General features: G+C 44.0%; 1 protein-coding gene across 2 annotated transcripts in view; it reads left to right on the top strand.

Annotated features, from left to right (window-relative positions):
* Positions 1–17,887, top strand: part of KAT14 (lysine acetyltransferase 14) — a 102,968-nt gene extending 85,081 nt beyond the window's left edge. For both annotated transcript variants that reach the window (XM_060686743.2, XM_060686746.2), the window contains 3 exons: positions 8,824–8,999; positions 13,317–13,507; positions 17,652–17,887. In XM_060686743.2, the coding sequence (XP_060542726.1) occupies positions 8,824–8,999; positions 13,317–13,507; positions 17,652–17,825 (541 nt within the window). In that variant the 3' untranslated portion in view covers positions 17,826–17,887. The remainder of the gene's footprint in view (positions 1–8,823; positions 9,000–13,316; positions 13,508–17,651) is intronic.
* Positions 17,888–20,479: the final 2,592 nt, after the last annotated feature.

The following is a 20,479-nucleotide window of genomic DNA, read 5'->3' as shown; positions in this document are numbered from 1 at the left end:
TATTGTGCCATGCCCTTTGGGCTGTCCTCGGCCCCCAGGACCTTCACCAAGCTGGTGTCGGTGGTTGCGGCAACCCTCAGGTCTGTACCAGTCAGAGTCTTATGTTACCTAGACGACATCTTGGTACTCTTGTCTTCCCTGGACCAGTCGTCTCGCGACATGGCTTTAGTAATCGATGCTTTCCAAAGACACAGCTTCTCCATCAACCGGAACAAGAGCAAGTTGATTCCTTCCACCTGTCTGCTTCACCTGGGCGCGGTGATCGACTCAGCCAAGGGTCAGGTGTTCTTGTCACCGGACAGAGTCCAGAATCTCAATGAATTGGTACATCAAGTTCTCGCTCAGAGGTCTACTCCCCTGTTGCTCCTGTCTCAGCTGTTGGGGAAGATGGTGTCGTGTTTTTCCATCGTTCCCTGGGCTCACAGGCACTCTTGCCCTCTACAGTGGCACTTTCTTCCCTTTCAGCGGAACGGCCGCAGCAACTCCTCTCACCGGGTGACATTACCTCCTCAGATATGCCTCTCGCTCCGCTGGTGGACCTCCCCAGCTCTGCTTCGGGGATGTCATTTCCTAGTGTCAGACCGGCTGGTGCTGACCTCCGACGCAAGCCTCCATGGCTGCGGCGCACACCTCCTCAATCAGGTGACACAGGGCCAGTGGTCTCCGGCAGAACGGCTATACAGTATAAATTTTCTGGAACTACGAGCGATACGGTTGGCTCTCCGACACTTTCAGCAGACTTTGGAGGGTCATCACATATTAGTCCTCACCAACAACATATCAGCCAAAGCTCATGTGAACCGGGAGGGTGGTACTCGTTCCAGATCATTGATGCTAGAAGCGGAGAAACTACTGAATTGGGCGGAACGTCACATTCTTTCCATCAGAGCGGACCACATCTCCGGCGTAGCAAACGTTCAAGCAGATTGGCTGAGCAGGGAGCAAATAGACCCGGCGGAATGGCAGTTGCATCCTCAACTGTTCCAGGACATCACGCATCGGTTCGGGACTCCGGTGATTGACTTGTTCACCAGCCAGTCGAACGTTCAACTCCCTCGATTCGTGTCCCGCTACCCGGAACCGTTGACGGAGGATTGCGATGCCCTCCGATGTCGTTGGCCTCCAGGACTATTGTATGCGTTCCCGCCGATTCCCCTCATTCCTCGGGTTCTTCGGAAACTGCTTGAGGAACAGGCGGACCTGCTGCTGATGGCCCCCAATTGGCCACGCCGGCCGTGGTTCGCTGATCTAGTGGCACTCTCCGTTGCCTGTCCATGGGTGATTCCTCCTCACCGAGTCTCTCTGCGTCAGGGAGTCATCTGCCACCCAGAGCCTCAGTGGCTCCAGTTGACCGTCTGGCGCTTGAGAGGGTCATCATGAGGAGGGACCGGCTGTCGAACGAGGTGATTGACGTTATTCAAGCTTCCAGAAGACCGTCCACTTCCCGTATCTATGAGGCTTCCTGATGGGTGTTCTGCGCCTGGTGCTCTAAGCACCATGTGGATCCGACGTCCACGGACATCCTCAACTTTCTTCAAGCGGGCTTCGCCAGAGGTTTGGCGCCGTCTACTCTGAGGAGGTAAACCGCAGCTTTGTCTACTGTGCTTACCTGTCCACCGTATCCATCCTTATCACACCATCCTCGAATTCGGGATTTCCTCCATGGCGCCATGAACTTAAGCCCACCTATGGTACATCGGTATCCGTCCTGGGACCTTCCTCTTGTCCTGAAGACTCTTATGTCGCCCCCCTTTGAGCTTTTGGGCTCCATCGCTCTCAAGTTTCTTTCCTTTAAGGTGGCATTCCTCCTGGCAATTATATCGACCAGGAGGGTGTCGGAACTTTCTGTCTTATCTATCAGGAAGGATCTCTGCATTTTTCGTTCAAATTCTGTAGTGCTTCGCCTGGACCCTACGTTCACCCCCAAGGTGAATTCATGGTTTCACTGGGCCCAGGAGCTCATCCTGCCGGACTTTTGCCCATCTCCTCGACATCATCGGGAGCAATGTTGGCATAAGTTGGACGTACGTCGGGCCCTCAGGCACTACATTCGCCATACTTCTTCCTTTTGTAGGACTGAGGCCCTCCTGGTCTCGTTTCTTCCAGCCTCCATGGGCCAGAAGGTCTCTGCTTCCATGGTGGGACGATGGATCAAGGCCTGTATTTCGCTGGCATAAGAACTCAACGCCAGACCCTTACCAGGCAGGATTTTGCCACATTCTACCCATAGTGCGGCAACCACGGCTGCCTGGGCTACCCAGGCCTCTGTTTCTGATATCTGTCGGGCGGTCACCTGGTTGTCCATCTCACCTTTCATTCGTCATTACAAGATTGACACTTAGGCCTCGGCTGAGGCTTCGTTTGGACGGCGTGTGTTGCAGTCTGTAATTTTGGACCAAGACTCGGGGAGCAGTCAGCCTCCCGCCCTGGAGGTTTGAGCTTGGGTATATCCCAGCTATGGATTGTGGGAGCAGCGCACTGGAAAACGGACGTTGTCTTACCTGAACGTCCCTTTTCTGGGCGCTGCGACCACAATCCATCCCCTGCCCTGTCAGCCTCCTGCTCCAGTATCAGTGTGTTGTGTTTTTTTGGTTGTTTTGCTTCTCTTCGAGTTTCTCTGTGTTTGGGAGTCAGCGCCTTCGTGGTAAAGACTGGAGTGCAAGGTGACAGGAGGGCGTGGTTATAGCACGAAGGAACAGAGTTTTTTTCTCTCAGTCATTGTCAAGATATGGAGAAAGGAACCCAGCTATGGATTGTGGTCGCAGCACCCAGAAAAGGGACGTTCAGGTAAGACAACGTCCGTTCTTAACAAATTTCAGTAATAGCAGCAATATCATACTTCAGGTACTAGGACTTCAAGTTCTTCCTGTTTTTACCAAACTCTTGAGTATTAATGTATAGGATTTAAGCCAGGGGTGAAATGCTCCCGGTTCGGACCGGATCACCCGATCCGGTAGCGATGGAGGCGGGTGGTTCGGAGAACCGGTAGCAAAAATCCCTGCCCCCCCCCCATGTCCAGCTCTTCTCTTTGGCCGAAAAAATGCTTTTAAAAGTAAAAAAAAAGCCTCTGATGATCGCGTGGCTTAGCTGGGATCGTCAAAGGGATTGTCAGCTGATGATCCCAGCTGAGTTGCCTGATCGTCAGAGGCTTTTTTTCTTTTAAAAGTCTCTGATGATCCAAGCTGAGTTGCCTGATTGTCAGAGGTTTTTTTTCTTTTAAATGCCTCTGACGATCCAAGCTGAGTTGCCTGATCGGCAGAGGTTTTTTTTCTTTTAAAAGCCTCTGACGATCCAAGCTGAGTTGTCTAATCAGCAGAGGCTTTTTTTCTTTTAAATGCCTCTGACGATCCAAACTGAGTTGCCTGATCGGCAGAGGCTTTTAAAAGAAAAAAACAGGCAACTCAGCTGGGATCGTCAGAGCCTTTTGAAAGCATTTTTTTACAACCTCTTCAACAAAGAGGTTGTAGAAAAAATGGTTTTAAAAGAAAAAAAAATTGGCTATGCCCACCCAGTTACATTACCTCCCCCCCCACCAAGCCACGCCCACAGAACCGGTAGTAACAAATTTTAGATTTCACCACTGATCATTATGACTGACTTTGTATCTGTTTCCTACCTCTCCTGTTTTGTACTAGGTTCCCTTCCTACTTTTCTCTTCCTTTCTCATTGTCTGATTCTTGTGGGTTATGCTTGGGATTTTATTTTAAAGATTGGTTTCTCTAGTTTAAAGCCCTTTGGGTGAGCCTGGCTAGTTGTTTTCCAAATACATTCTTTCTGGTCCTTGCGATGTGTAGCCCATCTCTTGCTAGAAGTCGTTCTTCTAGGTAATGTAAAACATGGTATAAAAATCCAAAATTCTCTTTGTGGCACCATCCCTTGAGCCAGTAGTTTACTTTTAGAATCCTTTGTTCCCTCATTGGATCTTGACTTTTTGTTGGAAATACAGATGAGACTATTACTTGTGCTCCCAGATGCTTTGTTTTTCTGCCTAGTTGCTTGTAGTCCCTTGAAATGGTTTTCAGGCTATTAGTTGTATTATTCATCCCAACATCAAAGAGGAGAAAGTAATAATAATCTATCAGCTTCATTATTTTAGTAAGTCTCCTTGCTATATCTTTAATCTTTGCACCTGGGAAACAATGCATCTCTCTCTAGAAAAATTATCCTATTAAAATTGTCTTACTAAAAATGAGAGGGTCAGAGATACTGGACGTAATTCTCACAAACAGAGATGAAAGCCGGGGTTAAATTTAGCGGCGAAACTTCGGAGGAGAATGACCATGTGATTTTTGGAAGTCAACATAATGCAGACAAGAAGCAACAGAGCAAAGTTAAACTAGTGTCTTATACTGTAAGAAGGCGGATTTCAATAACTTAGATCTTTGGAAGGTTTTCCTGGATGGAAATCTTGAAGGAAAAAAGAAATCAAAAAGTTTGGAAAACTCTGAAAAATGAGATTATAAAAGCCCAGTCTAGCACAATACCATAGAGAAAGAAATACAAAGGAGCCCAGAAAAAACCAGCATGGTTGCATAAAAAACTCTCAAATTGTAAGACAAAAAGGACAAGTATAAAAAATAGAAAGAGGGACATACAGGTGAAACTCGAAAAATTAGAATATCGTGCAAAAGTTCATTTATTTCAGTAATGCAACTTAAAAGGTGAAACTAATATATGAGATAGACTCATTACATGCAAAGCGAGATAGTTCAAGCCTTGATTTGTCATAATTTTGATGATTATGGCTTACAGCTCATGAAAATCCCAAATTCACAATCTCAGAAAATTAGAATATTACATGAAATCAATGAAACAAGGATTGTACCTAGAACAATATCGGACCTCTGAAAAGTATAAGCACGCATATGTACTCAGTACTTGGTTTGGGCCCCTTTTGCATCAATTACTGCCTCAATGCGGCGTGGCATGGATGCTATCAGCTTGTGGCACTGCTGAGGTGTTATGGAAGACCAGGATGCTTCAATAGCGGCTTTCAGCTCTTCTGTATTGTTCGGTCTCATGTCTCTCATCTTTCTCTTGGCAATGCCCCATAAATTCTCTATGGGGTTCAGGTCAGGCGAGTTTGCTGGCCAATCAAGCACAGTTATCCCCTGGTAATTGAACCAGGTTTTGGTACTTTTGGCAGTGTGGGCAGGTGCCAAGTCCTGCTGGAAAATGAAGTCAGCATCCCCATAAAGCTCGTCTGCGGAAGGAAGCATGAAGTGCTCCAAAATCTCCTGGTAGACAGCTGCATTGACCCTAGACTTAATGAAGCACAGTGGACCAACACCAGCAGATGACACGGCTCCCCAAATCAATACAGACTGTGGAAACTTCACACTGGACTTCAAGCATCTTGCAGTGTGTGCCTTTCCATTCTTCCTCCAGACTCTGGGTCCTTGGTTTCCAAATGAGATGCAAAAGTTGCTCTCATCAGAAAAGAGGACTTTGGACCACTGAGCAACAGACCAGTTCTTTTTTTTTTTAGCCCAGGTAAGACGCTTCTGACATTGTTTGTTGTTCAGGAGTGGCTTGACAAGAGGAATATGACATTTGAAGCCCATGTCCAGGATCCATCTGTGTGTGGTGGCTCTTGATGCACTGACTCCAGCCTCAGTCCACTCCTTGTGAAAGTCCCCAACACTTTTGAATGGCCTTTTCCTGACAATCCTCTCCAGGCTGCGGTCATCCCTGCTGCTTGTGCACCTTTTTCTTCCACACTTTTCCCTTCCACATAACTTTCTATTAATGTGCTTTGATACAGCACTTTGGGAACATCCAACTTCTTTTGCAATTACCTTTTGAGGCTTTCCCTCCTTATGGAGGGTGTCAATGATGGTTTTCTGCACCATGATTGTGATTCCTACTGAACCAGATTGAGAGGCCATTTAAAGGCTCAGGAACACTTTGCAGGTGTTATGGCTTAATTAGCTTATTAGAGTGGGACACTTTGAGCCTAGAATATTGAACCTTTTCACAATATTCTAATTTTCTGAGATTGTGAATTTGGGGTTTTCATTAACTATAAGCATAATTATCAAAATTATGACAAATCAAGGTTTGAACTATCTTGCTTTGCATGTAATGAGTCTATCTCATATTTAGTTTCACCTTTTAAGTTGCATTACTGAAATAAATGAACTTTTGTACAATATTCTAATTTTTCGAGTTTCACCTGTATAACTAAAGCAGAATATAAGCATATAGCCTGAATTTGTAAAGATGAAAAACTAAGCTCACAATGAACAAAGACTTGTAAATAAATGTCAAAAACAATAACAAATTTTCTTTCAACATGTTTTTAAAAAAGTCAAGGAAAACAAGTTTCTGATAAGCCTAGCTGACAACTTTGTCATCCAAAAGATAGAGGAGGGAACTAGAGGGTCAGCTACACTGGACTTATTTGTTATTAACAGAGATGAAATGGGGTTGAAGTTGCAGGAACTTTGGGGGAAGGTGACTAAGTCATACTGAAATTCGACATAATTCATAATGTAATCAAACAAAATAAAACTACTGTCTTAGACTTTAAGAGACCTGACTTCAATAAATTTAAGAGTTTAGGAAGGATTTCACAGATAGATATCCTAAAAAGGGGGGTGGGAGGAATTCAAGATGCTGGGAAAATTGGAAAAATGAGATTATAAAAACTCAATACAATACCTCAGAGAAATAAAATAAAAACAAGAGACCCCAGATGAAAACAGTAGGTTTGCATAAAGAAATTTCTGACAAACTGGAGAGAAACAAGGACTAGTATAAAAAATAGAAAGGGATATATAACTAAAACAGAATACCAGCAAATAGCTCAAATCTGTAAGGACTAAGTCAGGAAAGCTAAGGCTCAGAATGAACTAAAAGTTGGAACAAATGCCAAAAATAATTTTAAAAGTTTGTTTTAACATGTAAGAACAAAAAGAAAAAAATATTAAGGAAACAATTGTTTCACTAACGGAGAAGATGACAGGGAAATGACAGGCAGAAGGGAGAAAGCAGAATTGTTAACTTCATTCTTTGCATCAGTCTCTACACAAAGGAAAAAGTAGTCCAAACTATCAAAACCAGTACCGTAAAGGAATACAAATCAAAATAGGCAAGAAAATGGTAAGAGAACACCACTCCACTGTAGATGAGTTAAGATCACCAGTATCGAATGAATTACATCCCAGAAATCTGAAGGTGCTAGTAGATGTTTAATTTTTACACACACACACACACACACACACACACACACATTCATGCATGTAGGTATACATATAAAATAATTAATCAAAAGTTATATTAGCCATATTTCATTAATTTAATTTTGGAGTGTATTCCTACTCGTATACCTACAGAAGAGAAGGTTAAAGAGGAACATGGCAGCCATCTTCCAATAGCTGAAGAGCTATCACAGAAAAGAGTGTCTGGCTTTATTTTTTATAGCTTCTGAAATTAGTATGGAAACAGTGGTCGACACTTTACAGCTGGAAGTTCAAAGTTGGAATAATGCAGAATTTCCTTACTGTGAAAACTGTTAAGCAGTAAAACAGCCTGAGCCATGAGAGTTCCATTGCTGAAAAAATTCAAGCAAAGTTTGGATAGCCATTTGTCTAATATAGGATAAATATTTCTTTCCTGGGAAGGGGATTGGTCCAAAAGACCTCCAGTATCCCTTTGAAACATATTTCTGTGAAATACCGTTTTGATCTACTTCGATCTACTTATACCGTGTTTCCCTGAAAATAAGACCCAATCTTAGATATTTTGGGGGGGGGCTACAAAATAAGCACTAGAGCTTATTTTTGGGGAAACATGATTTCAGAGTGATCAGCTTGGTGCCCTCCCCATGTGCGCACAAAAGGTAGCAAGTTCAAATCTCACCAGGCTCAAAGTTGACTCAGCCTTCCATCCTTTCTAAGGTAGGTAAAATGAGGACCCAGTTTGTGGGGGCAATAAGCTGACTTTGTATAAATATACAAAAGTATGAAGGCTATTGCTTAATGCATTGTAAGCCGCCCTGAGTCCCGGAGAAGGGCGGCATATAAATCAAATCAAAAAACAAAAAAAGCGTGCTAGGGCCGATGTCTGGCTGCAGCCTGCTAGCCCCTTGGTTGCTGCACTCTGGGGCTATGCAGCCCGTGCAGCACAGGTGATTTAATTACCTGTCCAAGCAGTAATCAAATTGCTTTGATAGAGGTGCAGTAGAGGTGCAGGGGGGAGACATGCATTCCGGAGGCGCTGCACGGGCCACAGGAAAGATGAGAGTCGGTTGGAGTAGGTGGGCGGCCACGAGAGGCTCATCTTCACGTGGCAGCATCGGCAGCAAACAGAGACAGAGGTGCATAGGAGGCACGTAATACTGTATGTAATTATGTATGTATGTATGTATTATCAGGCAAACCGAGAGACGGACAGAGTGGGCGGGAGGCTGTGGGTGGCTTGTCTTCGCATCTCTCTACTTGTCTGTGGCCCATGCGGCACATCCGGATTGCGTGCCTTCCCACTGCACCTCTGCCAGTCAGCTGTGCGAAGACAAGCCTCCTGCAGCTGGCTGCCCACTCCAGCCCACTGACCCAGCTTTTCCATGGCCCACGTGGTTCGTCCAGATCGCCTGGCTCTCTCGGCCTCTGCCTCCACCTGCTGCTTGGGACAGGTAATCAATTCACCGGCGCTGTGCAGGTTGCTGCTGCTGCCAGACACCATTGGCCCCAAGCACCTCTGGTGCTGGCCACACCCACCCCTCAGGCTGATGATGATCTTCACTAGGGCTTATTTTTGGGGTAGGTCTTATTTTTGGGGAAACAAGGTATTTAACTTAGTTTTTTCAATTGTTTCCTCTAGACGCGATTATGAGAACAAGCCCCCAAAGCTTCAGCTGCTGATGGAAATACGAGCTCATTATCATAAGAATGATCCAGGCTGGACTGCTGAACCAGAAGCCCCCATTGATTATTGCTACGTGCGTCCTAATCACATCCCGACCATTAATTCATTGTGCCATGAGTTCTTCTGGCCAGGTAGGATTTTACTAGATCAGAGCTAGCCAATCGTTCCTGATCTAAATACTGCATTTGATTGACTGAATCACTTGGTGGACTGAGGTCTTCCACTAACTCAGTGGTGATACCAGAAGTAGCAATTTAAAAGGTTTTGACAGATGTAGGGGATAGATTTAGAATGGAAATTGGAATTTTTGCCTCAGAATAATTTTGTGCTTCCATTCCTTTCTTATTTCTCTCTTTAAAAAAAAATATCTGCAAGTCTCATTGCTAAATTTATTGTATTATTTTATTAAATTCATTTTATTAAATTTCTATACCGCCTTTCTCCCAAAGGACTCAGGGCAGTGTACAGCCAGAAATAAAACCATGACAATAGAAAAATTAAAAACAAGTTAAAACAATTAAATCAATTGGCTGAAAATTCTAATAAAACAACCCATTAAAACAGTAAAAATATTATTATTATTTAGGCCAGCCCTGCTTGTTGGAATAGTAATGTTTTTAGGGCATGGCGAAAGGTACGCAGGTCGGTAATCCTATGAATCTCCGGGGGCAGCTCATTCCAGAGGGTAGGGGCCCCCACAGAGAATGCTCTCCCCCCTTGTCAGCCGGCATTGTCTAGCTGACGGCACCCAGAGGAGCCCGTCTCTGTGGGAGCGTACCGGTCGATGGGAGGCTATCCGTGGCAGAAGGAGGTCTCGTAGATACCCAGGGCCCATGCCATGGAGCGCTTTAAAGGTGTCAACCAACACCTTGAATTGCACCCGGAAGACCACCGGGAGCCAGTGCAGCTCACACAGGAGTGGTGTTACATGGGAGCGTCGGGTCACTCCCGTGATTACCCGCGCGGCCGCATTCTGGACCAGTTGGAGCCTCCGGGTGCTCTTCAAGGGGAGCCACATGTAGAGAGCGTTGCAATAGTCCAGACGGGAAGTGACGAGGGCATGAGTGACTGTGCGTAAGGAGTCACGATCCAGAAAGGGACACAACTGGTAAATCAGGCAAACCTGATAAAAAGCCCCTCTGGCCACAGCCGTCAGATGGTCTTCCAGGGACAGCTGCGAGTCCAGGAGGACACCCAAGTTGCGAGCCCTCTCTGAGTGGGTCAAGATCTCACCCTCAATAGTCAGTGATGGAGTCAACTGACTATGACGGGACGCCGGAAACCACAGCCACTCGGTCTTGGAAGGGTTAAGTCTGAGCTTGTTCCTCCCCATCCAGATCCGTACAGCTTCCAGGCACCGGGACATCACTTCAAGGGCATCATTGGGGTGACCCGGGGTGGAAATGTACAGCTGAGTATCATCAGTGTACTGATGGAAATCCACCCCAAAGCCACGGATGATCTCACCAAGCGGGTTCACATAAATGTTGAACAGGAGGGGTGAGAGGACCGACCCCTGTGGCACCCCACAGATTAGGCACCTTGGGGTCGACCTCTGCCCCCCTGCCAACACAGACTGCGTACAGCCGGAGAGGAAGGAGGCGAACCACCGCATAACGGTGCCCCCCACTCCTAACCCCTCCAGCCGGCGCAGCATGATACCATGGTCAATGGTATCAAAAGCCGCCGAGAGATCTAACAGGACCAGGACAGAGGAACAGCCCCTGTCCCGAGCCCTCCAGAGGTCATTGACCAATGCGACCAATGCCATTTCCGTTCTATACCCAGGTCTGAAACCCGACTGGAACGGATCCAGATAATCCACTTCAGCCAGGTGCTGAGGAAGCTGTCGTGCCACCACACTCTCAACAACCTTCGCCACAAAACGAAGGTTGGAGACAGGACGATAATTTGATAAAACAGCCGGGTCCAGGGAAGGCTTCTTGAGGAGGGGCCTCGCCACCGCCTCTTTCAAAGCGGCAGGAAAGAAACCCTCACTCAAAGAAGCGTTAATAATCCCCTGGAGCCAGCCTCGTGTAATCGCCTGGGAAGCCAGCACCAACCAGGAGGGACACGGGTCCTCCTGCACCCCTGAAATAATAAGACTCCCCGATAATAAGGCCAAGCCCTTATTTCAGGGTTCAAAAGAAAATAAGATCCTGTCTTATTTTCAGGGAAACACAGTAACTTCCTGATATCAGTTATGTCAACTAGGAGAGCAGAATAGTTAGAATAGAATAGAATAGAATAGAATAATAGAATAGAATAGAATAGAATAGAATAGAATAGAATAGAATAGAATAGAATAGAATAGAATAGAATAGGAGCATTACTGCAGAGGTGGTATTCAGCAGGTTCTGACCAGTTCTGGAGAACCAGTAAATACCACCTCTGACTGCCCTCCCCCCACAATCTATTCTCTGCCTCCCGAGTCCCAGCTGATCAGGAGGAAATGGGGATTTTGCAGTAACCTTCCCCTGGAGGGGGGTGGGAATGGAGATTTTACACTATCCTTACCCTGCCACGCCCACCCAGCCATGCCATGCCACGCCTACCAAGCCACTCCCACAGAACCAGTAGTAAAAAAAATTTGAATCCCACCAATGATCTACTGGTGTTCCATATGGATTTGGTTGCCCTATGAATAGCCTCATGCTTTAATTCCAAGTGAATTCAGAATACTATAGGACTATAGGTTGCAAAAGTTTGTGCTCGTTACCCTTTTTGTCTGACACTACCTCAATATACACCAGGGCACCTAGGATGTATTTGCTCTAGAAACCAGAGAAATGACCCATTTGTGGCATACAAACCAGGAGACCAAGTCAAGCAGGTCTCACATTTCATCGTGAATCACGATGTGGGAGGGAAGTCGATCACATTGGCATTTATTGCCACCTCTTTGGTCAGGGAGCAGCCACACATGGGCATCCTAGGAATAGAAGTCTTACTAATTGACACTTGGCTTCATAAATTAGACCGTCCATGCTTGCCAGTCACTTCAGAACAAACACCATAAAGTATGGCCTTTGGCTCCAGAGTCTATCTGCCAGAGAATATTATAAACAATTTTATAACAGGAGAATATTCCTGTAGTCCATCCTTCATATGTGGGCCAGAAATAAAAATCCATTTAAAAGAAGTCAGTATGATGCTTGAATGCTGTTTAAAAAAGTTGATGGAGTATGATAACGTACAAAAAAAATTCATGAACTTGTGGCAAAACTAAAGCAGTATTTTGTACTTTTATTGAAAACTATTTTATTTAATAGAAGATATTCGTAATTACATATGGGTAATGCTTTTTTTATTAACTCCCAGTAACTCGGACTATTTTTAAAATAAAAACTGTCTTGTTGCTTCTTGAAGATTAGCACACTTAATAGGTTATATTGACCACAGTCTATATGATTAGATGCAGGTAGTCCTTGTTTAGCAATCATAGTTAGGACTGGAAAACCACAAACCACAACTGGGTTTTCAATTTTATTTCAGCTTTCCTTTCTCCCTATTCCCCTGCCCTTTGGAATGTTCATTGTGGCCTTGAAATAATTAGCCAGAAGGCAATTAATGTTTGCATTTGCATTTGTTTTAGATTAAGCGAATGAGTGTAAGCAGCCCACAATGGGGGATACATATTGAAAGAATGTGCTAGTGCCAGCTGTTTGCCTAATATGCTCATGGCTCCCAGCCTCTTCCTCTCCATTGTGTTCTGTGAATGGAGGAAGAAAAAAAGGGTTAGACACAGGAAAGATAGTTTGTTTAAGCAATCTCTCCACTCTGCAAGAATGAAAAAAAAAAAAAACCCTGTTCAGGCATAGGATAAAGTGTAGTAACTGACTATAATGATGAACATGTGACTGAGAGAGATGCTGCAAAGGTTATAAGTGCACACCTTAGTTTTGAAGTTATTTTTTCAGCACCATCATAACTTCAAACACTCATAGCACTTGGCCTTGATAACGTCTACCAATACTATGCTTCTAATGAAATGGACTGTCATCCACATTTATGTTAGATTTTGATATTTAAAATATCTTTGCTGCAATAGGCCTGGTGGCTCAGCAGACTAAAAGCGTTGTGATTAACACCAGCTGTCTGCAATTACTGTAAGTTCGAATCTCACCAGGCTCAAGGTTGACTCAGCCTTCCATCCTTTCTAAGGTACGTAAAATGAGGACCCAGTTTATGGGGGCAATAAGCTGACTTTGTATAAATATACAAAAGTATGAAGGCTATTGCTTAACGCATTGTAAGCCGCCCTGAGTCTCCGGAGAAGGGCGGCATATAAATCAAATTAAATATATATATTTAATTTGATTTATAGTTACCACCTGGAAAATATCTTTTTATATAGTTATTTTTATATGATTCATTAACATGTAATTATTTCCATCATGAATATGAATATGTCATTGTTTGCAGTTTCCTTTTTTCATTATTTATAGGGATTGATCTGTCAGAATGCCTGCAGTATCCAGATTTCAGTGTTGTCGTTCTTTACAAAAAAGTTATAGTTGCTTTTGGTTTCATGGTGCCAGATGTCAAATATAATGAAGCATATATCTCTTTCCTTTTCGTTCATCCTGAGTGGAGACGATCAGGGATTGCAACTTTTATGATATATCATCTTATTCAGGTACTTTGAAATGATTCTGTTATCCTGAGAAATATGACTTAATTAATTTAATTGCAAATTCAAATATTCATTTATTCAAGTAATAAATCTGTGCTTGTGTGACTTACTCATTGTTCAGCTTTTTCAAAATTAAGGAGGCTGTTTAGCTAATTTTTTATTTTGCTTTTAGGCCTTGATGTAGCACCTGAAAAAAATACCGATAGAGGAGAATATTTGCAGCTCAGGGTTGAAATGAGGGGTCTTTGGTGCTCTCAGCTTGATTTTTTTCTTGCAGATTTTTAATTACCCAAACTACCGTGTTTCCCTGAAAATAAGACCTATTTCAAAAATAAGTCCTAGCTTGATTTTTTTCACATGTGCCCAATATAAGCCCTACCCCAAAATAAGCCCTAATTAAGACCCCACTCACTCTGTTGCACCTGGTTGCACGGGGTGGGGTGAGCCACTTGCACGTGTTGCCCCCAGCCTCTGTTTCGCTGTCAGAGGCCTTCAGAGGCTGAGAAACGAGCTCTGGATTGACACATGCAGCGCCCCTTGGCCTCCATTTTGCTGTCAGAAGCCTTCGGAAAAGGCCTCTCCCAGAAAGAGCCTTGGTAGTACAGGGGTTTAAGGCACCCTGTTATTAAGCTGGTTATTAAGACCAGCTGCCTGCAATTACTGCAGGGTTCGAATCTCGCCAAGGCTCAAGGTTGACTCAGCCTTCCATCCTTTCTAAGGTAGGTAAATTGAGGACCCAGTTGTGGGGGCAATAAGCTGACTTTGTATAAATATACAAAAGGATGAAGGCTATTGCTGAGCACATTGTAAGCCGCCCTGAGTCTTCGGAGAAGGGCGGCATATAAATCAAATTTAAAAAAAAACAAAAAAAAAACTCTGGATTGACATGAGCAGTGCCCCCCGACCTCCATTTCGCCATCAGAGGCACTGTCAGAGCTTGTTTCTCAGCTGCTGAGGTCTTTCCTGAAGGCCTCTGACAGCGAATCGGAGGTCAGGGGGCGCTGCATGTGTCAATCTGGAGCTATTTTCTTGGCTGCAAAGACCTTTTCTGACGTCTAAACATCTGGCAGTTTATATAATGAACCATAATAATCTTAATAATAATAATACCCCCATCATTCAATTACAAAAGGTGGCTTTACTTAGAACAGCTTATATCCTGCAATGATAACTTTAACACAATTAAACATCTACATCTGTCTATCCCAGGTCCTTGTGAAGGACTCAGTAAGTGGATAAAAATTCCAAATCTAGTTTGAACATCTGGCTGACTGTAACAAACCATAACCTAAATTGTTTAGTATTTAAAAGCTTAGCATCTAATTGTGCAATTTTATTTCAGTGGAAAAACTAGCTGTTAGGTTTTTAGGTGTGTGTGTGTATGTTATGTACCTGTGTTTCTCCAAAAATAAGACCTGGTCTTATTTTCTTTTGACCCCTGAAAAAATGGCTAGGGTTTATTTTGGGGGGGTGTCTTAATCTGCCCCCCCCCCGTGTTCTGGTATGAGGCAGGGGGAATTGAGCTTCCCCACACGCCTCTCACCGACTTACCTAATGGTCGCACCAGCCACCCACACAAAATGGAGGCTGCTCCAATGACCCTGGCCACCAGGCCACTTCTGCTGTGTAATTGTGGCCACAAAAAGCCCAGGAGGCTGAGCAATACACCCCACACGCCTCGCATCTGCTTGCACCAGCCATCCACGCATGAGAGCTGCAGCGGCCACCAGGGCCAGGGCCCGAAGAGCACTGGGCTCAGCGTAGCTGTAGTGTGCAGGCCGGCACTCAGCAGCCCAAACAGTTGACAATGCAGGCCAGAGCCTATCAGGCACCTAAACACTTTTCGCCTGCTTCATTTCCCTCTTGGCGAAAAGTGTGCAGCAGTTCAAGCGATCAAATGTCTCTCTGTGTGAGAGAGACAGAGAGAGAAAGAGAAACGGCAAAGGGGAACCAAATAAGGGGACCAAGCCTCCTCTGCCCAGAAGTAACATGCAGCCTCTCATAGTAACGAGAATTGCAGGCAATTCTGGAAGATTGTGGGAAGCAATTGTGCCTGCAATTCTCGTTACTGTGAGAGGCTGCACATTGCGAAGAATGAAGTGAGGTGTTGTGAGGGTGGAGGACAAAGCAAGGCAGGGGGTGCAGAGCTGCCCCACATGCCCTGCACCGGCTTACCTGAAGGCCCTTCAGCCAGGCCACCCATGCCAAACCCTCACACACACCCCACCCAACCCCCAGGGCAGCTACATCCCTTCACTAACCTGCTTTCCAGCTCTGTGCTCAGGGAAGTGGCCCAACAAGCAGAAGCGCCGCACCCAGAAAGAGAAGGGCAAAAGTCATGCTGCCAGCTGTGTACTGTTTGCTCTATCGCCCCTCAGCTGTGGAACCTGGCCAGGAAGGTGGAGGGCAGAGTCGTGTGCAGCGCCTGTGAAACCTTTCCCACCTCCTGCTGGGTTAACACACAGCTCCTCCCCTTCACTCTTCTGCAAAGGAGACACAATTCATGCCTCCGCGTTCGGTATATGGGCTGCCCCAAGGGGCCAGTGGGCTGTGCCTGCACCGCCTCTCGTGCTGGCCATGCCCATCCCCCGGGCTTATTTTTGGTGTAGGGCTTATATTAGCCCCCCCATTAAGCTTGGACTTATTTTTGGGGTGTGTCTTATTTTTGGGAAAGCATGGTATATGTTTATGTACATGTGTATATGAGTTTATATTTGTGAGTAGGTTAGAGTTGAGCTATGGAATATGTATCTGAAAGAAATACATTGCTACTTGGAACAATGATCTCTGCAATATCTGGCATTTGGTTTGTGTTATTAGTTACTGGTGTCTTTTTAAAGGGGAAAAGGTCTCTTTGTTATCTTAAATTTTAGGTTTGTTTTGTTTGTATTAAATGATTTGAACGTGTTTGTGCCTTTAAAATGAGGATTTCATCTATACTGTAGCTAATAGTCAAGTCATGGAAAGTTGACTTTTTACAGTTCTTTAATTGATTTTAATATTTTGGAGCTCTGCTTGTATTCTTTGATAACAATTAGATAAGGAGAAGATTTACTTATTTGAGCTGTTTATTACTAAGGGTTATGGGATGAAGAGTTTCATACTAGTTAATGAAAGGGGTAAAGAGATTATGAAATTGTTTACACATGTCATGATGATGGGAAATCCTTTTCTTAAAGGGAGAGATGTGCCTTTTATTCCTTTTATTCCCCTCTTTTTCTTTCTTTTCTTTTTTCTTTATTGTTCCTTCTCAAAATGTAAATTATTGTAAAAAAAAAGGTTTCAGGACTGTAATGCAATTCTAAAAGTAATAGCAGACCCACACATTGCAACCAAAAGTATGGATCCAATATGTAGATATCTTTGTCATAATAATGCAAAAATTAGAGAAGACACATGAAAAATAAACATCTTCAACGGAATATACTGTATTTCACAAGGTAAGAAGAAAAAAAGTACTACCATTTCTGGATATCCTTATCGGCAAAGGAAATGGTGCAAACTAGAAACACAAGTCTTTTGAAAAACCAGCCACACTAACCATATGCTCCACTATCAAACTAACAACCCAGGCACCCACAAGAAGAGCTGTGTAAGATACATTATTCAGACAAGAACAAACACATTGCAGAAACCAGAAAAAGAAAACAGACCACTTATGTAACATCTTCCAACAAAATAGATACTCACACAACTTTATCAAAAAGTATGGGACCACTCAACCCACTATAGTACAATCAATATAAGGCATGAAAAGAATAACACTACCATATATCAAAAACATCTGATACAACCAACATACTAATATAAGCACATGTCATGACCGCACATCCTCTCCAAAACATTTTAAGTAATATGTCAGTTTATTTTAAAAAATGGTTCACTTCTCCAAATGTGCCATTCTTGAGGTTTCCTTAAATGATTACCAGTTGTCTGAAGTTCTCTCTGTCCTCCTTACTTGTCAATGTTGTAGTAAGAACTCAGTTTCAGTGCCAATGTTTCACTCCTTACAAGGGAACAACATGAATAGTGTTAAATGGAAGCTAGTGTAGGATCTGGTATTTCTACTGTCTTAAGTTATTTACCTTATTAAGAAGAGGAATCATGTAACCTTGATATAATTCTTTTTTTCTTTTCTTTTTTACAGACTTGTATGGGAAAAGATGCAACTCTCCATGTCTCTGCTAGTAATTCTGCAATGCTGTTATATCAGAAGTTTGGATTTAAAACTGAGGAATATATTTTAGATTTTTATGACAAATATTACGCTTTAGATAGTAAGGAATGCAAACATGCCTTCTTCCTGAGATTGCGACGATAATACATAAGCTTAGTAGATAAAATTGTAGAAAACCTGTCAGTAAAGGAAAATTTGACTTAGAATGCTCCTGAGTGCTCTCTTTTATTCATTGGTAATAAGCTGGATATCTGCTGTTCAGCTTTTCTGAGAATTCTTTCACATTTCTGAGAAGATGAATTCTTCACAAAAAAAATCCATTAAAAATAAAAAATGAAATTTATTGTAGAAGTGCAATTGGATCAGTATTTTTGTGAAGAACCTTATCAGTTCAAGTGCTAAATAACAACAGAGTATATTTATATACTCAGAGAATATTTATAGCTCAGGGTTTAAATGGAGTTTTTGGTGCTCTCTGAGCCTAATTGTTTTCTTGCAGATATTTCATTACTCAAACTAGGTAACACCAATCAGTGCTAGTAAGGAGTGGGCTTGCTTTCAGTTTGTATTCCAATGGCTTGCCCTGTCAGTGCTGGAGGGGGTAGTCTTAGAGGTTCTTTGTTTCCTCTGTTTACTGTTGGCTTGTTTGGCAGTTCCTTTATTGAGGTATTGTTTACTTGATTGTTGATCTGATGTTAATCTTAAAAGTTAATCTATGTTCATCTGGGTGCTGATTGCTGGTGAGGCAGGGGCGACAGCCAGTAGCAGAGTATACTGAAGAATTCCGGGACCTCGCGTGTCGTGTGAACTGGCCGGAATATATTTTGGTGAGTTGTTTCAAGGATGGGCTGAATGATGATCTATACAATGTCTGCGTGGCCCAAGGTGCACCGAATCATCTACATGAGTGGTACGTCACCGCCGAAGAAGCCGAGATTGATATGGCCAGAAACCAGTACCGAGTGGGGCGAGCATGGAAGAAATCCCCACCCCAAGCAAGAGCCCCTCAAACCACAAACCGCATTCTCTCCGAAATCCTCAGCCTGTTTCAAGTGTGGAAAAGAGGGGCACCGAGCTGCAGAGTGTCGTTTGCAAACACCCACCCGGAACCACCCCCTCTTTGGGGAGGAAACCCTGGCATCTCAGCAGGAGGAATCACTCATTTGGAAGCGATCCAGAAGATGAACCACTGCTAAGCAAACCAATTAAACTGCTTACCCTCCCCTTAAGACTATCCCAAACCAGGACAGGGAGATAAATATCTCTGCTCTAGTGGACTCAGGGTGCACCCATTGTTTGATCAGCCCAACCCTAGTAGGAAAGTTGGGGATTAATGTAAGAAAGCTGAAAAACCCTATCGCTTTCTGCCAACTAGATGGGTCAATAGCAGGAGGGGAGCCAGCTTCTTTTGCCACCGAGCCTCTACATATAGGCATCTGAAGCCACGAGGAAATGCTTACATTTATAGTGGCACCTGGCATGGAATGGCTGAAAAAATGGAACCCCAAAATCAGTTGGAAACAAGACATCATAAAATTTCAGATGCACGTGACTTTTGCTGAGAATCCACATAAAGGAACTGAGGGGACAGAGAACTGAGAAACAGCCATGCCTGGTCACGCCCTGCCAACTGAGGGCATACCCATAGAATACAAGGATTTGGCTGAAGTTTTTAGCGAAAAAGCCTTAGACGAACTCCCTCCCCACCGCACCACTGACTGTGCGATAGAAATCTTACCCGGCGCTAAACTCCCTAAACCCAAGATGTACAGCATGACACCGAGGGAGTTGGAAGAGCTGAGAACATTTATTGAGAAAAACCTAGTAAGGGGTTTCATTGAGCCAGCCCGAACAAAAATCGCAGCTCCAGTGTTATTTAGAGAGAAAAAAGATGGCTCAAAATGTCTCTGTGTTGATTTTCGTAATGTGAATGCGATCAGTGTGGAGAACATGTACCCCCTCCTCCTTATGAAAGATATGCTAGCACCCCTCGCTAAAGGGAATTTTTTTTGAAAGCTGGACTTAAGGGAGGCTTACTACCGTGTCAGAATTAAGGAGGAGGACGAATGGAAAACGGCATTTAACATCCCCCTCGGGTGCTACCAATTCAAGGTGTTCCCCTTTGCGTTACAAGGAGCCCCTGCAGTGTTTATGTAGTTAATAAATGAAGTACTACATCAGCATTTGTATAAGGGGGTCCTGGTCTACTTGGACGACATTTTAATATATACCGAGACTAAAGCAGAACATGTAAAACTAGTCAGGGCGGTTTTAAACAACTCCGCTCTGCCAAACTTTATGCTAAGCTTTCTAAATGTGAATTCCACCAAGCAAAGATTGATTATTTGGGGTACCGCATTTCACACCAGGGCATAGAAATGGACCCTCTAAAAGTGCAAGCTGTACTTGATTGGGAACCTCCACGCACATGTAAACAGTTACAAAGCTTCCTGGGTTTTGCCAACTTTTACCGCCAGTTTATCCCCGCTTTCACTCAGATTGCCCTCCCCACCACCAAGCTCTTAAAAACGAAGGGGGAGGGCAACCCTAAACCGAAGCAGCCGTTGAACTGGACTATGGAATGCCAGGCGGCATTTGAAAAACTTAAACGGCTGTTCTCGGCAGAACCAATTCGAAAACACCCAGACACGGAGAAACCATTTGTCATACAAGCAGATGCCAGCGATGTGGCAATAGGAGCAGTCCTGCTTCAGAAAAATGAGCAAGACCAACTACAATCATGCGCTTACATATCCAAAAAGTTGAATGAGACTGAGCAAAGCTGGGCCATTTGGGAG

The sequence above is a fragment of the Pantherophis guttatus genome, chromosome 3, assembly GCF_059756535.1.
Source record: "Pantherophis guttatus breed Tessera chromosome 3, ASM5975653v1, whole genome shotgun sequence".
In the NCBI taxonomy this organism is placed as follows: Eukaryota; Metazoa; Chordata; class Lepidosauria; order Squamata; family Colubridae; genus Pantherophis; species Pantherophis guttatus.
This window is presented reverse-complemented; position numbering and strand designations above follow the sequence as displayed.